Source organism: Silene latifolia, chromosome Y, assembly GCF_048544455.1.
Source record: "Silene latifolia isolate original U9 population chromosome Y, ASM4854445v1, whole genome shotgun sequence".
NCBI classification, from domain to species: Eukaryota; Viridiplantae; Streptophyta; class Magnoliopsida; order Caryophyllales; family Caryophyllaceae; genus Silene; species Silene latifolia.
This window is the reverse complement of record NC_133538.1, coordinates 458209313-458231615: the sequence shown is the minus strand read 5'-3', so window position 1 is coordinate 458231615 and position 22303 is coordinate 458209313. Positions and strand designations below refer to the sequence as shown.

Sequence of the window (22303 nt, the reverse complement as noted above, 5' to 3'; positions counted from 1 at the left end):
TGATCGTCACTACTTTGTCATCTAGTGGAATCTTGATTTTCTGGTTGAGGGTGGATGTTACCGCTTTGGAAGCGTGAATCCAAGGCCTTCCCAGAAGTATGTTGAATGATGCTTCGATATCCACTATTTGAAAGTTAACCTTTCGCTCAATCGGCCCCGTGGCTATGGTGAGATTGACAAGTCCTACCACTTTTCGTCGTGTACCATCATATGCGTGAACACCTTGATTGGTAGGGGTCCAATCTGACTCTTTCATGCCTAACTTATATGCTGTCTTCAATGGTATGACATTGACTGCAGAGCCATCATCCACCAAAGTCATTGGCACGTTATTCTTTAAACAAATGATAGTAATGTATAGATCTAGGTTGTGACTAGCGCCGAAAGGTGGCAAATCCTCATCCGAGAAAGTAACTGGGTTACTTAGCTTAGTTGAATCTTAGAAGACCAAGTTGACTACGTCATCAGGTGTAGAGTTGTGTGCCATGTTCAATTTAGCCAAGGCTTGCAGTAATGCTTGGCGATGAGGGAATGAGCTTGCAACTAGTTGCCAGACTGAAAGATCAATCCTTATCTTCTGTAGTGGCTTTAGTAAGTGGTCAGTAGATGTATCCTCGCCATCATTTGGTGTGACGACGTTGGTGTTAGTAACTGGACCATTAGCTATGGGACCATTTTGAGAAACATTTTGATATGGACGCCCTGAACGAGTAAGCAAAGGTGGTCTATGTCTTGGTCTTCACCAATTTTGATTATTTCCTCACTAATCTTGACTAGGTAGTGCTCGGTGAGGTATTGGTATTCATCATCATCGGCTCATATTCCGTTGACAGTAGCAAGTTCTCTCAACCTGATGATTTTGGCTTCTAAATGTATTATTTGATCGATTAGGCTATCAACCATGGCTACCACTTCTTGCATTGTAGAATTTCGAGAGAGGTTTAGTGGCGCACTTTACTTAGGTGTAGTGCTTGGATTACGGAGGGATGCCACTACATTTTCTAGTTTTGAGACTTGTGTATTCACACTCCTAGCCCATGCAATAAAGTCGGTGATGGTAGGGGAAATGGTGGAGTAGCTCCCTTCATCTTCTAATGCATGGATCTCATCTTCGACTGGAGAAATGAGGTGTGAACAATCTAAGGTACATTCTTCACTTATTATCATCAGAACTCCAAGAGGATTATGAGTATTGTTAGGCTTACTTCCAGGTGGTATGGGTAGGCGACCGTCTTTGATCATGTCCTGGATGACATGCTTTAGCTTGTAACATTTCTCCGTATCGTGTCCCTTACCTCTGTGATATTCGCAGTATGAATTTTCGTCCCAGAACTTGGACTTCTTTTTGGGATCAGGTGTAGGCCCTATGGATTGGAGTTTGCCATGTTTCATCAACCTCTTCAAAGCATTGGAGTATGTATCACCAATGTTTGTGAACTTCCTTTGTGGGTTATTCTTCTTTGATGATTCGAGAAAGTTAACCTCATCAGTCTTGCTAGTAGAGCCGTTGGAACGAATTGTTGAGCCTTGATATCCGCGACCTACCGTTTTGGACAAGAGTCCTTTACGGACGTCATCTTCAATTCTTGTCCCTAGTACAGTTAGATCCTTGAAGGTCTTAATATTTTGGTACCTCAAGTGGTTTGCATAAATGGGCCTTAAGTTGTCCATAAATTTTTCCACAAGGGTAGCTTCATCTGGACGTTCGACAAGTTTGGTACTAGTCTTCCTTCACCTACTTAGGAAGTCGGTGAAACCTTCTTTCTCATTTTGGGTAAGAACCTCTAGAGTGCGCATATTGACTTGGATTTCAGCATTATCCGCGTATTATTTAGTGAACTCGATTGCAGCGTCATCCCAGGTGGCAATCTTCTTGCTCTCTAGGGAGTAGAACCATTGCTTGGGAATGGTGTCGAGAGATGAAGGAACGATCCTTAAGAACATCTCGGGTTTGATGCCTTTGATAGACATGTAGTCTTTGAAAGCACGAATGTGGTTCAAAGGGTTTTCATGTCCCTTGAACTTTGGGATATCAGTCATGTTGAAGTTGGTTGGTAATTTGGCACTCACGGCCTCATACTTGTGCTTGTTCTCCCTATATTTATAATCTCCTTTGAGGTGCATCAATTGCTCCTCCAAGTATTGGAGTCGCTTCTCAGCTTCAGTAAGACCTACTGGAGGGTTGGTTTCTGGTTGTCCAACATAAGGTGGAAGGTTGTCATTCACACATTGGCTAGGAATGTCATCTTCTACAAGAGGTAGTCTAATTTCTACCACAACAATTCGGTTCTTGATGGCATTAAGGCGTTCATAAGCTTGTTCTTGACTTGTTTGGAGACGAGCGAGCGCAGCTAGGATTAGATCATTACTGTTTGGTGGTTGTCCATTGACACTTGCGTGACTAGTTCCGGGCATCTTGGAAACTAGATAGGAGATTGACGACGAATCAAAATACGATCGACCACTCTAGCACACTTACTCAAAGAAAAGACTCGAACTGTGAAGTGGGAGTATGCAACTTGTGTAAGTGAGGTTTAAAAATGACAAAGTTTTGAAATGTTCGTCCTAACCAACTGTAGTGTAGTTGTAGGAGTGTTGACTCGAAGTGAGGTTTTTAAATGGGATTTTTGAGGCCCGACTTTTGACTCGATATTTGGACAGAGTTTCGACTCGTATTGCGCTAATTTAGGCCTTTTTCGAAAATTTTTACATTTTAAAAGAAATTTTTGATTTTACAAAATTCGTCATGGTTTTGTTTAGAAAATGGTGATCACATATGATACAAGCATTACAACAGGCATTATAACGGTATGCTGAGTGCATTAGAAGGATTTTGGCTTAAAAGGGTGGGTTGCCATACCGAGCAATCAAACCCGGGTCTATGGAGAGGTTCGCGCCAAACAAGAGTAAGGCCGGTTCCAAGTTCATTCCCTCGAGTAGTGAAAGCCTTTGATACAAACAGGAGTAAGTATCATGGTATGGTTGACGTCAATCGCTAGCCATCTTTAGGCCCAGATAAGAATTTGACCCATCCAGACAAGACGATTGGTCGAATGGGTTGGGTTGGGCCTAGGAAGGCCGAATAAAACGATCTAAGAAGATCGAGTCATGAAAACCGACAATTGTCTCATATAAACTATTCTCTAACCTTGTTCAAGTTTCACCATTGGCAACACGTAAGTGTATTACTCCCCAGCGGAGTCGCCAAACTGTGGACACGGGGGGCCTACGGGGTCGCTTGGGAAAACAAGCGTTTGCATTTGTGGAGTCGCCACCAATTTATTGTGGAAAATTGGAAACCCTTCGAATACTTCGTGTCATGTCAAGACACAAAGTAGTGACATGAACACCAAGAACTCGTTACCCTTAGCATTTTATGTCTAGAATGACTCTCGTGGATACCAATGAACACGGATGTTCACAGAGATCTGGAGTAAGGGGTGAGGGTACGTCTTAGAAAGGTCTTTTGATCGAACACCTAATCTCGCCCACCTCGATAGCGGCCTCTACTAATGATTAGGGAAAATCATCTATACTTGATATGTTGTCGATCATATGCATGCAATGCAACATCCAATAAATTAATCCTAGTATGTGAGAATTAACTAAGTCGGTGAACACGTAGTTTAACATACAATATGTCGAAGTAGAGATTTTCATTGATTACATGTGAAAACAGGCAAATAATAATAAAGATATAATAAAATATAATAATTAAAATTACAATAATTACAATGGTTTGATGATGATTTACGTCGAAAATACACTTAAAACGGATAATTTGAGAAAAGAAAAGGGAAAATAAATTAAGGGTTAGAAAACGAACAGATTATTGGTGATATTACATGTAATAGTCGATTAATACGCAAGCTAATGAACTAGGTCAGAGCAACAACGGAAGTTCAGAGGCGGAACTCAACCCGGAACAGGCGTAACAGAGGTGCGTCCCTTGGAAGAGGCGTAGTGGTCACTGCGTCTGTTCCTGAGGTGAGTTCTGGCTGTGAAGCCGGAACTGCATATCGTTAATGTTCTTTGGTAATTTAATGATCGATTACTGATATTTGACTCGGATGAAAGTGATTTAACATATTATTTACATACGAATGGGTCATAAAAGCGATAAAGAACGGACTCAAATTAATTAGGATGGATTAATTACTAATTACAAATTTTAGCTAACATGAATTAATTAGGTTTGCTAATACGATTTAATTAGGTTTTTTTACACAAATTCAATTAGATTAGGTGATAATGAACAAACGAAAATATACAAAAGATGAATTTCAGAGACTTGATATGGACGAATCGAATCTCTAAAACCCGGATTTGATTTTAATGACGAAAACCCGCAAATATTGGTTATTTGGGATTTAAGTCGGAAACTAAAAGTGAGAAATTACTAATTATATGTTAGAATTATTATACGAATGAATAATGAAGAAAAAATAAAGAAATCGGAATAAAAAAGACGAATCAACGAAGAACAACGGAAGAAGAAGAAAAGCATAAACAGCGGCAACCTCAGGAAGAGGCGCAGCAGATGCTGCGTTTCTTCTCGACGTCTGCCCTCTGTTAATCCGAAAAAGGGTTTTATAAATCGGTTTTAAAAATGTTTTTGACGTAAATCTTACAATAATTTATACAATAAAAAGGTACTATAATAAAACATGGGATTTACACCTCAGACTTACATGTTTGACGAAACGAGATTGACTAAGTTAGCAATTAGTGATTGCTCGACTCGAATGTACGACGAAAGTGCCCTCTTAAGAGGAATTAAACTAAATTGATTAAGTTGATTGAGTGGAGTTGGTCAAATTGGTCGGTCACGCAAAACGAGGCTGGTACTCAGAAGGATCCGAGCTTACGTGGTCGAAAGTTCAAGCACGTAGACGCCAATAAGCAAAGAGCACGGTCTTAGAATGCAAAGGGAGAAGAGAAAGGCGGACACTCGCGTGAGAAATATGAGGAACGAAGCTCCCTATTTATACTAATCACCCGGAGGAATTAGGGTTTCGGTAAAACTTTGGAAACAAATCTCGAAAAGATCTTAAAATACGCAGAAATGAGCTGGGGAAGAGGCGCAGCAGCCACTGCGGCTCTTGGAAGAGGCGCAGCAGGTGCTGCGTCCTTTCCCCAGGAGTTTCCTCCTACGAAAGAAAGATTTTCCGCGTTTCTGTTATGGAATTACGGTAGATCTCAACTTCCTTATTGTTTAAAATATAATTTCGGGATATATTTTTCCAAAAGATTAAAAGATTGAAACATGGAATAGAAATATCCGGAACATTCCAGAACATTCTGACTCGGCATTTTAGACGGTTTATTAGAAAATGAAGACGGTTTTTGATCTGGATTCCAAATAAACTCTAATTACTGTCAAAACGACCGTAACGGCGCGTAGATGACGACCAAGGGGTAGACACAAGTATTTGAGCTATCACTTGATGATAAACTTATGAATTGTCATAAATCGTTCTGCGTACCAAACATGCGGCCCAATCATCACCGGGTGGCTTGCGGGAGGTGTAGAAATGAGGTATCTACACATCTCTGGCTTAATGCCTTTGATACACATATAATCTTTGAATGCACGAATAAGGTTCAAAGGGTTTTCATGCCCTTTAAACTTCGGGATGTCAGTCATGGTGAAGTTAGTTGGCAGTTGAGCCTTTACTGCCTCATATTTGCGACTGTTTTCTCTATAGATGTCATCTCCCTTGAGGTACATTAGTTACTCCTCCAAATACTGGAGTCGCTTTTCAACTTCAGTAGGACCTGGTGGAAGATTGACTTCTGGTTGTTCAAAGGGTGGAAGATTATCGTGTATGAGCATGTCGGGAGCTGGACCCTCTGTAGGAGGAAGTTTAGCTTCTACAGCGATAATATGGCCTTCGATAACATTAAGGCGAGCATAAGCCTTGTCTTGGCTTATCTGGAGACGAAGGAGTGCAGCTAGGATTTGATCATTACCATTTGTGGGTTGTTCAGATCGACCATTGACTCTTCCTTGACTATTTCCCACCATTTTGGACTAAGGATAAGAGATCGACGATGAATCAAAACACGATCGACCATCCTCGCACACTTACTCAAAAAAGACTTGACCGTGAAATGGGTGTGTGCCACTGTGTCAAGTGGGATTTGAAAATGACAAATTTTGAAATGTTTGTCCTGACAACTATAGTGTAGTTGTAGGAGTGTTGACTCGAAGTGAGTTTTGAAATGGGTTTGAGACCCGAAGTTTGACTCGACATTTGTATAGACTTTCGGCTTATTCTGCGCTATTTAGGCCATTTTTTGAAAATGTTTACATTTTGAAATGGATTTTATTTTACAAAATTTCGTCATGGTTTTGTTTTCAAATGGTGATCACGTATATGATACAAACATACATATGGGCATTATAACGGTATGCTGAGTGCATTTAAAGGGTTTTGGCTTAAAAGGTGGGTTGTCATACCAAGCAATCAAACCCTGGTCTGTGGAGAGGTCCGTGCCAAACATGAGTAAGGTCGGTTCCTAGTCCATTTCCTCGAGTAGTGAAAGCTCTCGATACAAACATGAGTATGTACCGCAGTATGGTTGACGTCAATCGCTATCCATCTTTATGCCCAGATAAGAATTTGGATCGTCCGGACGGGACGATTGGTCGAATGGGTTGGTTTTGGGCCTAGGAAGGCCAAATAAAACGACCTAAGAAGGTCGAGTAATGAAAATCGAGAACTGTCTCGTATAAACTATTCCCTAACCTTGTTCATGTTTCACCCTGGGTAACACGTAAGTGAATCATCCCCAGCGGATTCGCCAAACTGTGGACATGGGCCACCCGCGCTGCGCGCACCTGCACGTTGGTTTTGAGGCGGCGACACTTCTCCCATGGAACCTTGGTTTGCCAAAGCACGTCATGGGCCGTTACCGATTGATGAGGCTGGTGAAAGGTTGAATGAGCCTGCATTTGTGGAGTCGCCACCAATTTATTGTGGAAAAATTGGAAACCGTTCGAATACCTCATGCCATGTCAAGACACAAAGTAGTGACATGAACACTAAGAAATTCGTTACCCTTAGCATTCCATGTCTAGAATGACTCTCGAGATGCCAATGGACACGGATGTCCAGAGATAACTGGAGTAAGAGGTGAGGGTACGTATTAGGAAGCTCTTTAATTCGAACACCTAATCACGCCCGCATCGATAGCGGCCTCTACTAATGATTAGGGAAGTTGTTCATATTTGATATGTCGTCGTTGTAATGCATGCAATGCAACAAACATAGATTAATCCTAGCATGTGAAATTATACTATGTCGGTTAACACGTGTTTTAGCAAACAACTTGGTCGAAGTAAATATTAGATTAAATTACATGTGAATGCCAAGTAAATAAATCATACATAAAAATAAATACGATAAATGAATTACAGTAATTAAAATTACAAGAGTTACAAGGTTATTTGATCTACGTCAAAAGCACGCTCAAAGACGGGATTAAGAAGAAAATAAAAGGAAAACAAAATTGGAATTAAAATACAAAAATAGATCAGATTAGAGGTGATAGTACGAATAATAGTTGATTTAAACCGTAATTAGGAGCTACGTCAAAGCGAGAAACAGTTCAGAGGTAGAAACCAACCCAGAACAGGCGCAGCATCTGCTGCGTCCTCTAGAAGAGGCGCAACACCTCCTGCATCTATTCTAGAGCTGGGCTCTGGCTGTGAAGTCAGAACCACAACATTGTTATCGTTCGTTGGTAGATTTAGGATGAATTATTGATGTTAGACTCGAATTGAAGTATTTTAATTGATTACATGCCTCTGGGCAAGTTAAAAGACGAATTAAAACCAGAAATTACAGCGATTTACATGATTATTATTAACTCGTGTCGGAAATACAAAAGGAGAAACTTATGATTAAATTAAGACAAAACTGGAAAAATAAGACTCGGAAGAAAACTCGTGTATCAAATTAGGATTTCCAGAACCTCGACATGAACAAGTCGAAACCCGAAGAATCGAATTGAATTAAAACGGCAAAAACCCGCAAGTATTGAATTACTCGGGATTAAGGACAAATTAAGCATTATAAATAAAAGGAAATTGTTAAAAACATGGCTTGTATACTGAAACAACAAAAAGAACGAAAGAAAAAGGAAGGAGTAAGAAAAAAGAGAAACTTGCAGGAAGTCGAGGAAGAAGAAGAAGACAAGGAGCAGCAAGCAACCTCTGGAAGAGGCGTAACAGGGCTGCGATCCTTCGAAGAGGCGCAGGTGCTGTTGCGTTTGTTCTCGACATCTGACCTCTGCTGTTTCGTAAAAACGGTTTTAAAAGCTGGATTTTAAATCGGTTTTCTAACGTGCTTTTGATGTAGATCTACAAAATAAAAGTACAGTAATAAAATGGAATTTTACACCCTCAGGCTTACATGTTTGATGAAAAGAGATTGACTAAAGTTATCGTTTAGTGATTGCTCGACTCGAATATGCGTGGAAAGTGCCCTCGTTAGAGGATTAACAAATTGACTAGGTTGATTAAAAGTGAAGTTGGTCAAATTGGTCGGTCTATGCAACGTGACTGGGACTCAGAAGGATCTAAGCTTACGTGGTCGATTGATCAAACACGTAGGCATCGAAAGCAATAGCGTAGTCTAGAATGCAAAGAGAGAGAGAGAGAGAGAGAAGGGGTGGAACACTCGCGTACCAAATATGGAGGTCGAAGGTCTCTATTTATACTAAACATACGGAAGAGTTTAGGAATGACACGGATTTTGAAACAAATCACGGAAATATTCTGAAAAGTGTGAAAAGAGGATTGGAGAAGAGGCGTAGCAGCCACTGCGACCGTTGAAACAGGCGCAGCACCTGCTGCGTCATTTCCCAAGAGGTTTCCTCATCAGCAAGAAAGATTTTCGCGTTTTATTATGGAATTTCGATAGATGTACAGTTCCTTATTCCATAAAACACAATATACGGAAGATATTTACTTAAAAATATTAATTTTAGTTTAGGAATAAATATCTAGAGAATTCTAGAACATTCCGGAATATTCTGACTCGGTATTTAAACGGTTTTTAGAAAATGAAGCGATTTTTGACCCGGGCTCCAAATAAACTCTAGTTACTGTCAAAACGACCGTATCGGTGCATAGATGACGACCAAGGGTTGACTCGAGTGTTTGAGCTATCACTTGTCGATGAACTTATAGACTGTCGTAAAATTGTTTCACTTATCAAACATGCGGCCCAATCATCACTGGGTGGTTGGCGGGAGGTGTAGAAATGAGGTATCTATAGGACCTTACCCATAATACAACGATCTCAACGGTATAAAGAACTCAGAAATCCGACGACTCTAGCCCTTAGATTTGATATCACTGCGAGAGAAGGATCTTACGTTGTTTTGTTTTCTCTTGAAAAAGGTTTTATTTAGAATAAAGTAAAAAGGTAAAAGCAACTGATGGAATTGCTTATATAACGTTTTCACGCGTTGCTATCAAACCCGGCAAAAACCCGTATAAACCGACTTACTCGATCGAGTAAGTGTACTGCCTACTCGATCGAGTATCCATCAGGCAGAATACTCTCTAGAACGTAAAACTAACTTACTCGACAGAGTAAGCCTTACTCGATAGAGTACCCAACAACTTATAAATTCGTGGTATTACAACGGCAGACCCCTTCGTCATGCGGATTAGTTACTTTATTCTTCGGATATGGGACGAGATGTGTGTGTCGATCTGACGGAGTCTTCCCCCTTGACTCAGACTGGGATGTCTGATTTTGTGCCCGGTCATGTTGTAGCTGATGCTGCTCAGCGTAAGTGTTCTAAGTACCGGGATTTATGCGTGCACAACAGCTGGTTATGGTTTCCTACCCTTCTCTTTCTCTTTCTCTTCGTTGGGGGAGCTGGATACGGATGATGTGGCTTTGCTCAAGCGGATTCAGAAATTATCTTTGTCTCATGATGCAGGGGCTTGAGAGGCCGCTTACATTTTTACTAGACTTAACTTTGTTATCGCTAAGGGAGTTGGGGCCCAGATTGTATCTCGACTGCCCACTAATTTCTTGTAAAACTTTTTTTGATCTTTATAGAAGTTCCCGGTTATTAAATAATAATAATAATTATTATTATTATTATTATTATTATTATTATTATTATTATTATTATGGACTTAAAAACAAGGCTCTTATCAATAAAAACAAGTAAGAAAATGTCTTGTTTCAAATTTTCAATAATAGATCAAGACCGCCCAAATTTCCACTCAAATGGATGTGAAATTGTGACTTATCAAGGGGTATAGGAAGACAATAACCATGACTTCGGGGTCATAAGGATATTATTGTACGAAGTAATAAATTTAGTTTAGAAATGTGAAATGGTTTCATGTTTAATTTGGTTGAATAGTCTCCCAAAGTACTAGTTTCTTAATTATAGGTTGAAATTTGTAACCATGAGCCTCTGTATTCCTTACCTTACCCAGTATAAGAGTTAAGACTGAGTAAGAATAATAAATCCCACCAAATTTAAAACAAAGTTTGAAATTCACATATTTAGAGTGTTTGAAAATGATAAAACTATGCTTATTAGTTGCAATTATGCTTTCACTAATGATCCACTCATCCGTAAGTTTGACCATGTGCAAAAAACATGACCGAGAAGATCTGTTAATGTTCAAACACAGCTTCACCCGAAATTCTCAGAGTAGCGTCTCTTTGTGGGCTGGTCACGAATGTTGTGATTGGCATGGAGTTAGCTGTGATAATGTCGCTGGTGATGTTACTAAAGCTAATTCTCCAAAATTATTCGCCAGGGTTCGATAACTATAAAACATCCTTGGTATCTTCTCAACTAAGTTCAAGTTTGTTGGAACTCAAGTTCTTGAGTCACTTAGACTTAAGTTGGAATAATTTTAGTGGGAGTCGGATACCAAAATTTGTAGGATCCATGACCAAATTGAGATACCTAAACTTGTCCAATGCCGAATTCTCCCGTCCCGTTCCGTCACAACTAGGCAATCTCACAAACTTAATTGACCTTGATCTTAGTGATTATGGAGACTATATAGTTTATGGACAAGAAAGTCTTAATTGGGTATCTAGTCTTTCGAAATTGCAGTATTTTGACATGAACGGTGTCAACATGTCCCAAGCACATGACAGTCTTCAAGTACTCTTGAGACTTCCTTCTTTGCTGGTGCTTCACCTATTTCATTGTTCGCTTCACAACACTCATTTATCATATATTCGGATCACAAATACTTCCACATTATAAAGCCACTTTACAAATAAGTTTGCATAAAATGGATTTTTTAAACTTTTAGGGAGAAACTAGAGAAATGTTCGTTTTAGGGATCGTGTTCTTTGGCGATTAACAATGATTACCCAGAAACATTTTTCTTCTAAAATTAATACTCCCCCAATTCTATATTTTCTTCCCCTTGTTTTTGGGCACGGGAATTAATGAGAGAAATAAAATAAGAGTAAAAAGTTGGGTGGGGTTTAGTGGTTGGAGAGAGGGATGAATAATTATGACTTAAATAAGGATAGTGGAGCCAAAACATTAAGGAAAATAATTAAATATGAGTAAAAGAGTTGGATGGGGTTTGGTGATAGGAGAGAGAGAAATGAATAAATTAAGAGTAAAAGTTTGGTGATAAGAGAGAGAAATGAATAAAATAAGACTAAAAGGTTCAAAAAAAAAAAAAAAAAAAAAAAAAAACTGAATAATCCGTATTAAGAAATAGAGAAGAAAATATAGAATAGGAAGGAGTAGATCTGTAGAGAAATCAAAATTAAGAAGTAAACAATCTATTTTTTCTAGTCAATAAAAAAAACAAAAAAAAATATGGCAGAAATTGAGAGAACGGATGAGGATGACGCACGTTTAGAGGAGATGGTTGATGATGGGGGTTCAACATCTGCTGGACTAAAGGCGTTTAATATGAACACGGAACTTGAATCAATTGAGGAGGAGCTGGAAGAGAAGGATGGGGAGAGGAATGAGGTGGTCAGCAAGAGCCACGCGAGTTCAACAGCTGAAAATTCTAGTATGCTCAAACTCACTTCTGATGATGTTCAATTGGAATTAGACTATTGGTCCAACGCAGTATATTGTTATATCCTAGGGGCTAATCCGCCTAGGACTGTAGTTGATGGGTATGTTAAGAGACTTTGGAATGCTCACATAATTGATAAAATTGCTTATTAAGTCTAATGGAGTTTTTCTTGTGAGATTTAAAACTGTATAGAAAAAGCAGCAAGTATTACAGGCAGGTCCTCTATTCTTTGACAAAAAACCCATCATTGTTAAAGAATGAACTCCCTTGGCAAAATTGGTAAAAGAAGAGGTTGATTGTATTCCAATTTGGATTCGACTGTATGGCTTGAATCTGAAATTTTGGGGTCTTGCGTTACTAAAGATAGTTGGTCTTGTGAGGGAGTCTTTTAGGATGGATATTAATATAAAGGAGAAAATATTCCTTGGCTTTGCTAGGGTAATGGTTAAGGTAAAAATAGGCAAGCAATTACCTGACTCAGTTAGATTTTTGGATGACCTGGACATACCACATCATCAGATTATGCATTATGAGTGGAAGCCGATTAGATGTAATAAGTGCAAGGGGATGGCGCATGAAACTAGTCAGTGCAGACAGAAGGAAATTCGATAGGAGAAGCTTAAGAAGAAGCAGCAATAAGTATGGAGATCTGTTCAAAATAAGCAGCATACTGCTCAACCTTAGAATACTTTCAATCTAGATGTTCAGGATTTTCCAAGTCTTGCTCAAACTAGGATTTGGGGGTCTGTTGTGATACCTGCTTGTACTCCTGCACATCTAGTTTGGGCCCATTTTACCATAAAATAAATGTAAGGAAATTATTTTTCCTTAAACTTTCAATTTTATGCTTTTATATTTGCATGCATGTTACATAGATAACCTAAACGATAAATTATGAGATAATTTAATTTTTATTAGAGAGCCTAATATGGATCTATGATCTTTCAAGTGGTATCAGAGCTTAGGCTTGTAATTTGCATGTTGATTTTTAGCATATTAATGAATTATGAGATAATTTATAAAAACTCAAAAATTGTGTTAGAAGATGTTTTAGCACGAAATTTTTAGGACATGTATACCTACTGATCTCAAAATATTTTTGGTAAAGTTTGGTGATTTATGAAGTTATTTTGCTATTTTTAATGATTTTTGGTAGAAAACCGAGTCAAAATGCCTTATTTTAGTTAAAATTTGACTAAAAATAGTTAAAAGTTGATTCGGTCCATGGAATTTTTATGGTATTTCATGCATGTTTTCTACTGATTTTATGCAAAAGGTTGAAGGTTGGTTCGAATTTTTTGCATGTTTTTTAATTTTATGAGATAAAAGTCAATAAAAGTAAATTTAATTAATCATAATTTCGAAACAATTGATTCTGCCCATGATAAATTTATGTACATTTAAAAATATTATTTAAATATTAAAAGTGAATTTTAAAATGTGTTTTCACCTTCTTTTGATGTTTATTGGTTTTAGTGGTTAAAAACTGATAAATATCGATCTTTTTCTTCATAAATTTTATCCGGATTTTTGGGGCAATTTTTCTGACATTTTAGTGTTCTTGGGAGTGTTCCAGAATACTCAAAATTTTTTGGATAATTTTTCAATTATTTTGGATTTTTACTTAAATATTATGATTTTACCGATTAAATTAGCAAAATATCACCAAATCAAACTAATTATTCATCATAAAATTAGTGAGGACTAATTTTGAGGTTCAAAATAATTTGGACAATTAGTTTGGACTTAAATGAGATTTAAGAGTTGATTATTGATTTTTACATGTTAAAAATCGATTAAATCCACAAAAACCGAGATGGATACCAACGATTGATAGATAGGGCAATTTTGGCATCATTTTACAGCATTTTTAAGCATATTTATTTAAGTTGAATGAATGATTGTCATTTATTTAAAGTATTTATCTTGTTGTACCTAGTATGGCCTTGTTTATTTTAATCGTTATTACCCTAAATGAATGGGAATATCGATTTGTTTGTAATTAAATACGATCTCGTATCGTCGGTTTGTAATTAATTACTAGTTTTATTTATTTTATTAATTAATGTATAATAGAAATAGCTATGTAATTCATTTGTAATAGTTATTCTTACCGGCGTTTCCAAAAGACGGATTACATCGAGACGGAGTCTATTTTTGGAAGGTGTTCCAAATCCCACAAGAAGGAGCCACTTTTGGAATAAAGAGGCAAGGGACCAAGGAGTTGGTTTCCTAAATGTAATAGACTAGATTTTATTAACTAGGTGGCCATACTAGGATTTATTCATATGCTTACTTGTTTGCTTGTTTATATTTTCGCACATGCCAAAATCGTCATTCACATGCATTTTATTTTCGCGGTTGTCAATTCACGTCATTTACATTCACCGACTTAGTTCACTTATAGGGAATTTATGACTAAATTTACAAGATCTCTCACATAACTAAAATTGAGATTAGCCTTACCAATTAGTAACACCTATGAATCTCTTGTTCATTAGAGCCACGCTCGCCCAAGCGGAGTGTTCTCTTTTTACCTTGGGTAAGTAGGGTGGTAAACGGTTATCACACGCTAAAATTGGTTGGACTCAACGGGATATAAGACGGTCTTATGTTCCGGGGCTAGTAGATGGATTTAAGAAAATTCATCGACCAAGAGTTCTAGAGGTAGAATTAGTCAACGTGACTTACCGAATTTACACAATTATTGGATGTTTCGCCCAAGCGATACTCATTTTTGTTTAATATTTGGGTCTTGGAATCATTTATATAATTTAGTGGGAGATCATTATATAAATGCTAAAACTTGTTAAACATGTTTTCACAAGTATTTTTTAAACAATGGATGTTAATTTTTCCTTTTTGTTGTAGCATTTTAATTCGCAATGGCAACTTCATCAATTCCATCGACTACTTCACTAGGCAAAGATTCATGGCTAAGGTCTGTAATGGACAAATGTATCTTAAAAGATGACGGTAGTAACTTTCTTGAATGGGAATCCAACATCAAAAGTGTCGCGTTGTCCGACAATGTGCTCACTTACTTGACCGAAGCTCCTCTCATCGAGCCCAGTCCAAAGGCTTCATCGGCGGTGCGGACCGCCTATGATGACCATGTGAGGATGTCGAATGATATCAAGAATGTGTTGATATGGTCAATGTCCCCAAAGCTCAAGCTATCATGCATTTCATTAAATGCGTACGAGATATTCACTCGTATGATCACTATGTTTTCACAAACACCTAAAGTCCGTCAATACGATGCGGCGGCACACTTCTTTGAAGCTAAGCTTGAGAGGGGCCAAAAGGTTGGTCCCCATGTACTCAAAATGGTCGAATATGTTGACATCCTAGAGCGTCTAGGGTGTAAGATTCCTAAGACTCTTGTGGTGGATAGTATCCTCCACTCACTTCCAACCAAGTTTGCCCACTTTTGGGTAAACTTCAACATGAATGACATGGATAAGAATTACCATGAAATTCATGCACTCCTCACCCAAGCGGAGAGAGATATGGAAGCTAGTGGGAGTGAAAAAGGAGATGTTTTAACCATGAAGTTAAAGAACATGTCCCTTGGAGTTAAGAAAGGAAAAGGGAAGGAAAAGTCCCAATTCAAGAAATCGTCAAAGAAACATGACAAGGGAAAGGGGAAGGCCGTTGAGAATGGCAATCCCAATGCAAAAAGTGTCAAACTCTCCGAGGCCGAATGTTTCCATTGTAATGGGAAGGGGCATTATAAGAGGAGTTGTCCCAAATACTTGGAGGATCTCAAGGAAGGGCCTGTGACGCCTATTGGTATGATTTCCTCTCTCTATGTGATAGACGTTAATTATGCTTGTACTTCCACTTGAGTACTTGATACCGGATGTGGCTCTCACCTTTGTAATCATTTGCAGGGTTTAAGAGACGTGCGAGCACTAGCAAAAGGTGACGTGGATCTCCGCATGGGCAATGGAGCTACAGTAGCCGCCGTTTCCGTGGGGACCTATGTGCTCACTTTAGCTAGTGGTCTAGAGTTATATTTAAATAAGTGTTATTTTGTACCAACTTTAACCAAGAACATCATCTCCATTTCCGCGTTAGACGCGGAAGGCTTTTGTTTTATGATTAAGGACAAGTGTTGTACTTTTTCTTTAAATGATGTGGTTTATGGAAAGGCCATTTCAATTGGAGGCATTTATGTTTTAAATGATGTTAATGACATTTATCATGTAGAAACTAAAAAGCTCAAAACGGGTGATCCAAACGAATCTTACCTTTGGCATTTTCGTTTAGGCCACATAAAAGAAAGATGCATTAGGAGACTTGCTTCATCAAAAGTGCTCAAACCATTTGGTTTCAAATATTATGGTACATGCGAGTCTTGCCTTCTAGGCAAGATGACTCGTGCGCCTTTTGTGGGAAAAGGGACACGAGCTAGTGAGGTTTTGGCTCTCATACATACGGATGTGTGTGGACCATTAACCATCATCGCTAGAGGAGGTTTTCACTACTTCATTACTTTTACTGTTGACTTAAGTAGATATGGGTATGTCTACTTAATGAAGAACAAGAGTGAAGCCTTTGACAAGTTCAAAGAGTTCCAAAATGAAATAGAGAACCAATTGGATAAAAAGATTAAGACCTTACGATCCGATCGTGGTGTTGAATATCTAAATTATGAATTTGATTCACACCTAAAAGATTGTGGTATAGTATCATAATGGCCTCCTCCTGGCACACCGCAATTAAATGGTGTGGCCGAAAGGAGAAACCGAACTTTACTAGATATGGTTCGGTCTATGATGAGTCTAACTGAGCTTCCTAGTTCATTTTGGGGTTTTGCCCTCTTATCTACAACATTTTCACTAAATCGAAACCCGACTAAAGCGGCCGATAAGACTCCATATGAGATATGGACAGGGAAAGTCCCTCATTTGTCATTCATGCGTATTTGGGGTTGTGAAGCGTACGTCAAGATCAAGTCTGACAATAAGCTTGCACCCAGGTCTGACAAATGTCTTTTTGTAGGATATCCAAGGGAAACACGTGGCTATTACTTCTACAATAAACACGAGAACAAAGTGTTTGTGGCTCGTGATGCTGTATTCCTAGAAAAGGAGTTTATTTCTATGAGACAGAGTGGGAGAAAATTTGAACTTGAAGAAGTTCAAGAGCCACAAACCGAGAATGAGGTAGTGGAGAACGTGGAGGATAGCATTCCCTCTTCCTCTGAAACGGTAATTGTTCCTATAAAGTCAAGTAGGATTTCTAATCCACCTGACCGCTACCTTGGTAACATCGAATAGGATGGTGTTTTGTTACTTTTGGAAAGTGATGAACCCACTACCTACAAATCGGCCATGTCTAGTCCCGACTCCTCGCTTTGGCTAGAAGCCATGCGATCCGAAATGGATTCCATGTACGAGAACCAAGTATGGGACTTGGTGGATTTACCTGATGGAGTGCGACCCCTTCACTGTAAATGGATATATAAAATTAAGCTCGGCGTGGATAAACATGTGGATGTTTACAAAGCTAGATTGGTGGCAAAAGGTTTCACACAAGTTCATGGTTTACACTATGACGAAACCTTCGCTCCAGTCGCTATGCTTCGGTCCATTAGGATAATCTTAGCGGTTGCCGCATTTCATGATTATGAGATTTGGCAAATGGATGTCAAAACCGCCTTCTTGAATGGGATTCTATAAGAAGAGGTGTACATGATACAACTTGAAGGTTTTGCGGATACATTTAACCCTAAGAAGGTGTGTAAACTTAAAAAGTCCATCTATGGTCTTAAGCAAGCATATAGGAGTTGGAATCATCGCTTTGATCATGTTATTAAACAATATGGTTTCTCTAGAAGTGTGGAAGAACCGTGTTTATACATGAAGTTTAGTGGGAGTAAGGTTGCATTCCTTGTCCTATATGTGGATGACATATTGCTCATCGGGAATGATGTTCCATCAATCACTTCCGTTAAGGAGTGGCTAGGGAAACGCTTCCAAATGAAGGACTTGGGAGAGGCACAACGAATCTTGGGTATCTGGATCTATAGGGATAGGTCCAAGAGGATACTAGCATTGAGTCAAGAAGCTTATATTGACAAAGTTCTTGACCGGTTTAATATGAAAGACTCCAAGAGAGGATTTCTACCTATGGGCCAAGGGATTACTTTGAGCAAGTCACAGTCTCCCTCTACCCCTAAGGATATTGAACACATGAAGACCGTCCCTTATGCTTCCGATGTTGGGTCTATCATGTATGTTATGATTCGCACTCGTCCCGACGTTGCGTATGCCTTGAGCATGACAAGTCGTTATCAAGCCAAGCCTGGTGAGAGTCACTGGATAGCCGTAAAGAACATCCTTAAGTACTTGAGAAGGACTAAGGATTCGTTCTTAGTGTTTGGAGGAGAAACTGAGTTGCGTGTAAGAGGTTACACGGACGCAAGTTTCCAAACCGATCGGGATGACAAGAAATCCCAATCCGGCTATGTGTTTATGCTAAATGGAAGAGCTGTTTGTTGGAAGAGCTTCAAGCAAAGCGTTACCGCGGATTCTACAACAGAGGCTGAGTACCTTGCAGCGTCTGAGGCTGCGAAGGAAGCTGTTTGGATTAGGCAATTTATGGAGGGGCTAGGAGTAGTCCATTCCGCCACAGATCCTATCACTCTATATTGTGATAACAGTGGAGCTATTTTTCAAGCCAAAGAGCCGAAGTCTAGTAACAAATCTAGACACATTGAAAGGAAATACCATGTAATTAGAGATTATGTGGAAAGGAAGGAAATTGACATTTGTAAGGTTGGGACAGATGATAATATTGTTGATCCTTTAACAAAGCCTTTATCAAAGGCTAAGCATGATGGTCATGTCGTCGCAATGGGATTGAGACGAGTACCAGATTTTCTTTAGATTATGGATATGTAATAATTGGATAGTGTATCTCTTATTATATATATGATAATCACATTCATTGTTTTCGCAATCATTCTTTTATGAATCTTTTATTTAGTGTGACTAAATTTTAATACCTTGTTTATCTGAATAAGTTGTGGAGACAATGTTGAATATTATTCAAGTGAATAAGATGAACATTGTATTTTGTCCCTAGTCACTTAATGAGGTGACGTCTCGGAGTGACTAGATTGTAAGTCGATTGATGGTTGTTCAACACCATAAGGTCATATGTGATGACTGGTCGATTACATAGGCAGAGTGTGTGACACTTTGCCGGACAGTGACCATTTAGAGAGTCCCTAAGTTCTATTATAGACGCCTGGTCGTGGCGCGGATCTCTAAGATGTTATAATGAGTCGATTCTTTTGACTGGAGATTATTATCTGAGCAAGTGCAGTTTCCGAGTGACTTTGGTTTTTGTCCTAGGTCGTGCCGTGAAAGGAGGCCAAAAGGGCATTTACTAGGTCATGGTGATCTGTATTGTGCAATAAGATAGATAGGGCATACAGGAATTGTCCACCCACGTTGGGTAACTATATCTCAAAGCCACTCGAGGAGTTAATGAATACAAATGCGTGGCCACGCTCGGAAGTAATCTGTCAGAGATTTTTCCGGTCAGGTAGTCACACTCCCGATCGAGAAAACCACTCGCGATATGTTCGTGTGCAAGTGCGACCTGAAAGACACCTTGCATTGAGTGGGAGATTAACACGGACAAGAGAATTGGTAGCGCACACCTTGTGTCGGACAAGTGGGAGATTGTTGGAGTTAGTGTCCTCCACAATAGTGCGTTTACATAATAAATCTCATTAATGGAATATCATCAGATATTTAATTATTTGATCCTTGTCAGTTGATTAACGTAAATCGATAACGGTTGGCTGACTAGAGTTTGACGTTATTGTCGTGAGACGGCGGTGATCAACTGACCCCTTTCGGTCACACCTAAAGGAACGAACCCCAATTGACAACTAATTAATTGTATGAGATACAATTTATTTAGTCCCTTGATTTATAGACTAAAAGGTTAGTCGATTATATTAGAGAGATTTTGAGTTGCGAACTCGAGGCACGGCAATTATTATTTAATTATGCGATAATTGAATAATAAATTTTGGGAGACGGGTTTTAGTTAATTAATTGTTAATTCACTAAAATTGTACTAATTGATTAATGTGATTAATATTAGTACGTAAATAATATGTGTAGTGGTACACGTATATTTACGGAGTGATTTGGACGAATTAATTATGGAAGTATTTAAACATGATACGATGTTTAAAATAAAATTACACGTATTTGTGCGACAAATATAAGAACCAATATGGACCCGTAAATGGGCAAGTGGACCGTGTAAAATAGAGTAGTGGATGATTAGGAACATAATCATTTCACCTTACTTTATATACTTCCATAAGTTATCTTATTATAGATTTTGCATGTGATGTAAGATTAAATAATATAAGACAATTTGTCCACTCCTACACTCTACCCTCCCACCGGTTTTCCCCCCTTATACACTCCAAAATGTTTGCTTATTTTACACACAACAACACTTGAACATTTTGCATGTGTATCTTCTTCTCTCTAAAATAATAAAGCATCCTCTTACTAAGATTGTTAGTATACAAAAATTAATATTTACTAAGAGAGTTAATAATATTAAAATATTATCAAGGGTATAATTTTAACAAGTTTCTAGTTAAATATTTGTTAGATTTTTGGGTTGAGTTCTTGAGTGCAACTTGAAGCAGACTTTCTTTTTGAAGGTTTTTCAAGGAGGATCATCTATATCTTTATAGCTCAAGAACAAACTAGTAAGGTGATCTAGTTTGGGCCCATTTTACCATAAAATCAATGTAAGGAAATTGTTTTTCCTTAAACTTTCATTTTTATGCTTTTATATTTGCATGCATGTTACATAGATCACCTAAACGATAAATTATGAGATAATTTAATTTTTATTAGAGAGTCTAATATGGATCTATGATCTTTCAAGTGGTATCAGAGCTTAGGCTTTTAATTTGCATGTTGATTTTAAGCATATTAATGAATTATGAGATAATTTATAAAAACTCAAAAATTGTGTTAGAAGAGGTTTTAGCACGAAATTTTTAGGACATGCATACCTACTGATTTATGAAGCTATTTTGCTTTTTTTAATGATTTTTGGTAGAAAACCGAGTCAAAATGCCTTATTTTAGTTAAAATTTGACTAAAAATAGTTAAAAGTTGATTCAGTCCATGGAATTTTTATGGTATTTCATGCATGTTTTCTACTGATTGTATGCAAAGGGTTGAAGGTTGGTTCGAATTTTTTGCATGTTTATTAATTTTATGAGATAAAAGTCGATAAAAGTGAAATTAATTAATCATAATTTCGAAACAATTGATTCTGCCCATGATAAATTTATGTACATTTAAAAATATTATTTAAATGTTAAAAGTGAATTTTAAATGTGTTTTCACCTTATTTTGATGTTTATTGGTTTTAGTTGTACAGTGCAGAATTACTTATAGACCAACAAATTGCTGGTGGTGGATATCTTTTTTATATGACTATAATAGGCTTAGTGATAGTGAACCTCTATAGGAGTCTATTGAAGAAATGCATACTAGAATTCAAGGCCCTTGGATTGTATGTGGTGACTTCAATAATATTTTGGGATATGATGAAAGGATAGGTTCAGTAGTTACAGAAGTTGATATTAAAAGGTTTTTAGAGTGTACTCAGACCTGTGACTTAGCAGATATTTCTGCTCATGGTGTGTTCTTCACTTGGAGTAACAAGCAAGATGGAGATGGGAGAAGGTTTAGTAGTGTTGACAGGGTTCTGGTCAACATGGAATGGCTTATGTTATTTCCTGACTGCACTAGTACTTTTCTTCCTGAAGGTTTATTTGATCATAACCCATGTGTTATTGACTTGTGGAGAACTTCAGAAGGTAGGAAAAGATTGATTAAGTATTTCAATGTGTGGGGGAGATATGAGAAATTCAGTGATATTATTTGCTCAGGTCTAGCAGCATAATATCAAGAGGATTAAAATGTTTCAGATAGTGAGGAAAATGAAGTTATTGAAGTCTGATATGAGGCAATTAAATAATGAGGCCTTGTTCTCTAATAATGTAGAGGCTAATGCTAGAATTGCTAAGGTAAATTTGGAGCAGCTTCAACTTATGGTTCAGGAAGATTATGCTAATGTAACTTTGAGAGAGCAGGAGAGGCAAGCTGCTCAGGTTTACAGGGAGTTGGATAAGGCTAGGAATGATTTTCTGGCTCAGAAATCTAAGACTATTTGGTTGGAAAA

General features: G+C 38.1%; 1 protein-coding gene across 1 annotated transcript; it reads left to right on the top strand.

The window, feature by feature from the left end:
* The first annotated feature begins 21601 nt into the window (after positions 1 to 21601).
* On the top strand, positions 21602 to 22024 carry LOC141632860 (uncharacterized). Its single transcript, XM_074445367.1, has one exon. It carries the CDS (start codon positions 21602 to 21604, stop codon positions 22022 to 22024), a length of 423 nt encoding a protein of 140 aa, XP_074301468.1.
* The last annotated feature ends 279 nt before the right edge of the window (positions 22025 to 22303 follow it).

Bases quoted from the DNA above. Each gene is read 5' to 3' on its own strand.
- LOC141632860 (XM_074445367.1), top strand. From the start codon at position 21,602: ATGCATACTAGAATTCAAGGCCCTTGGATTGTATGTGGTGACTTCAAT.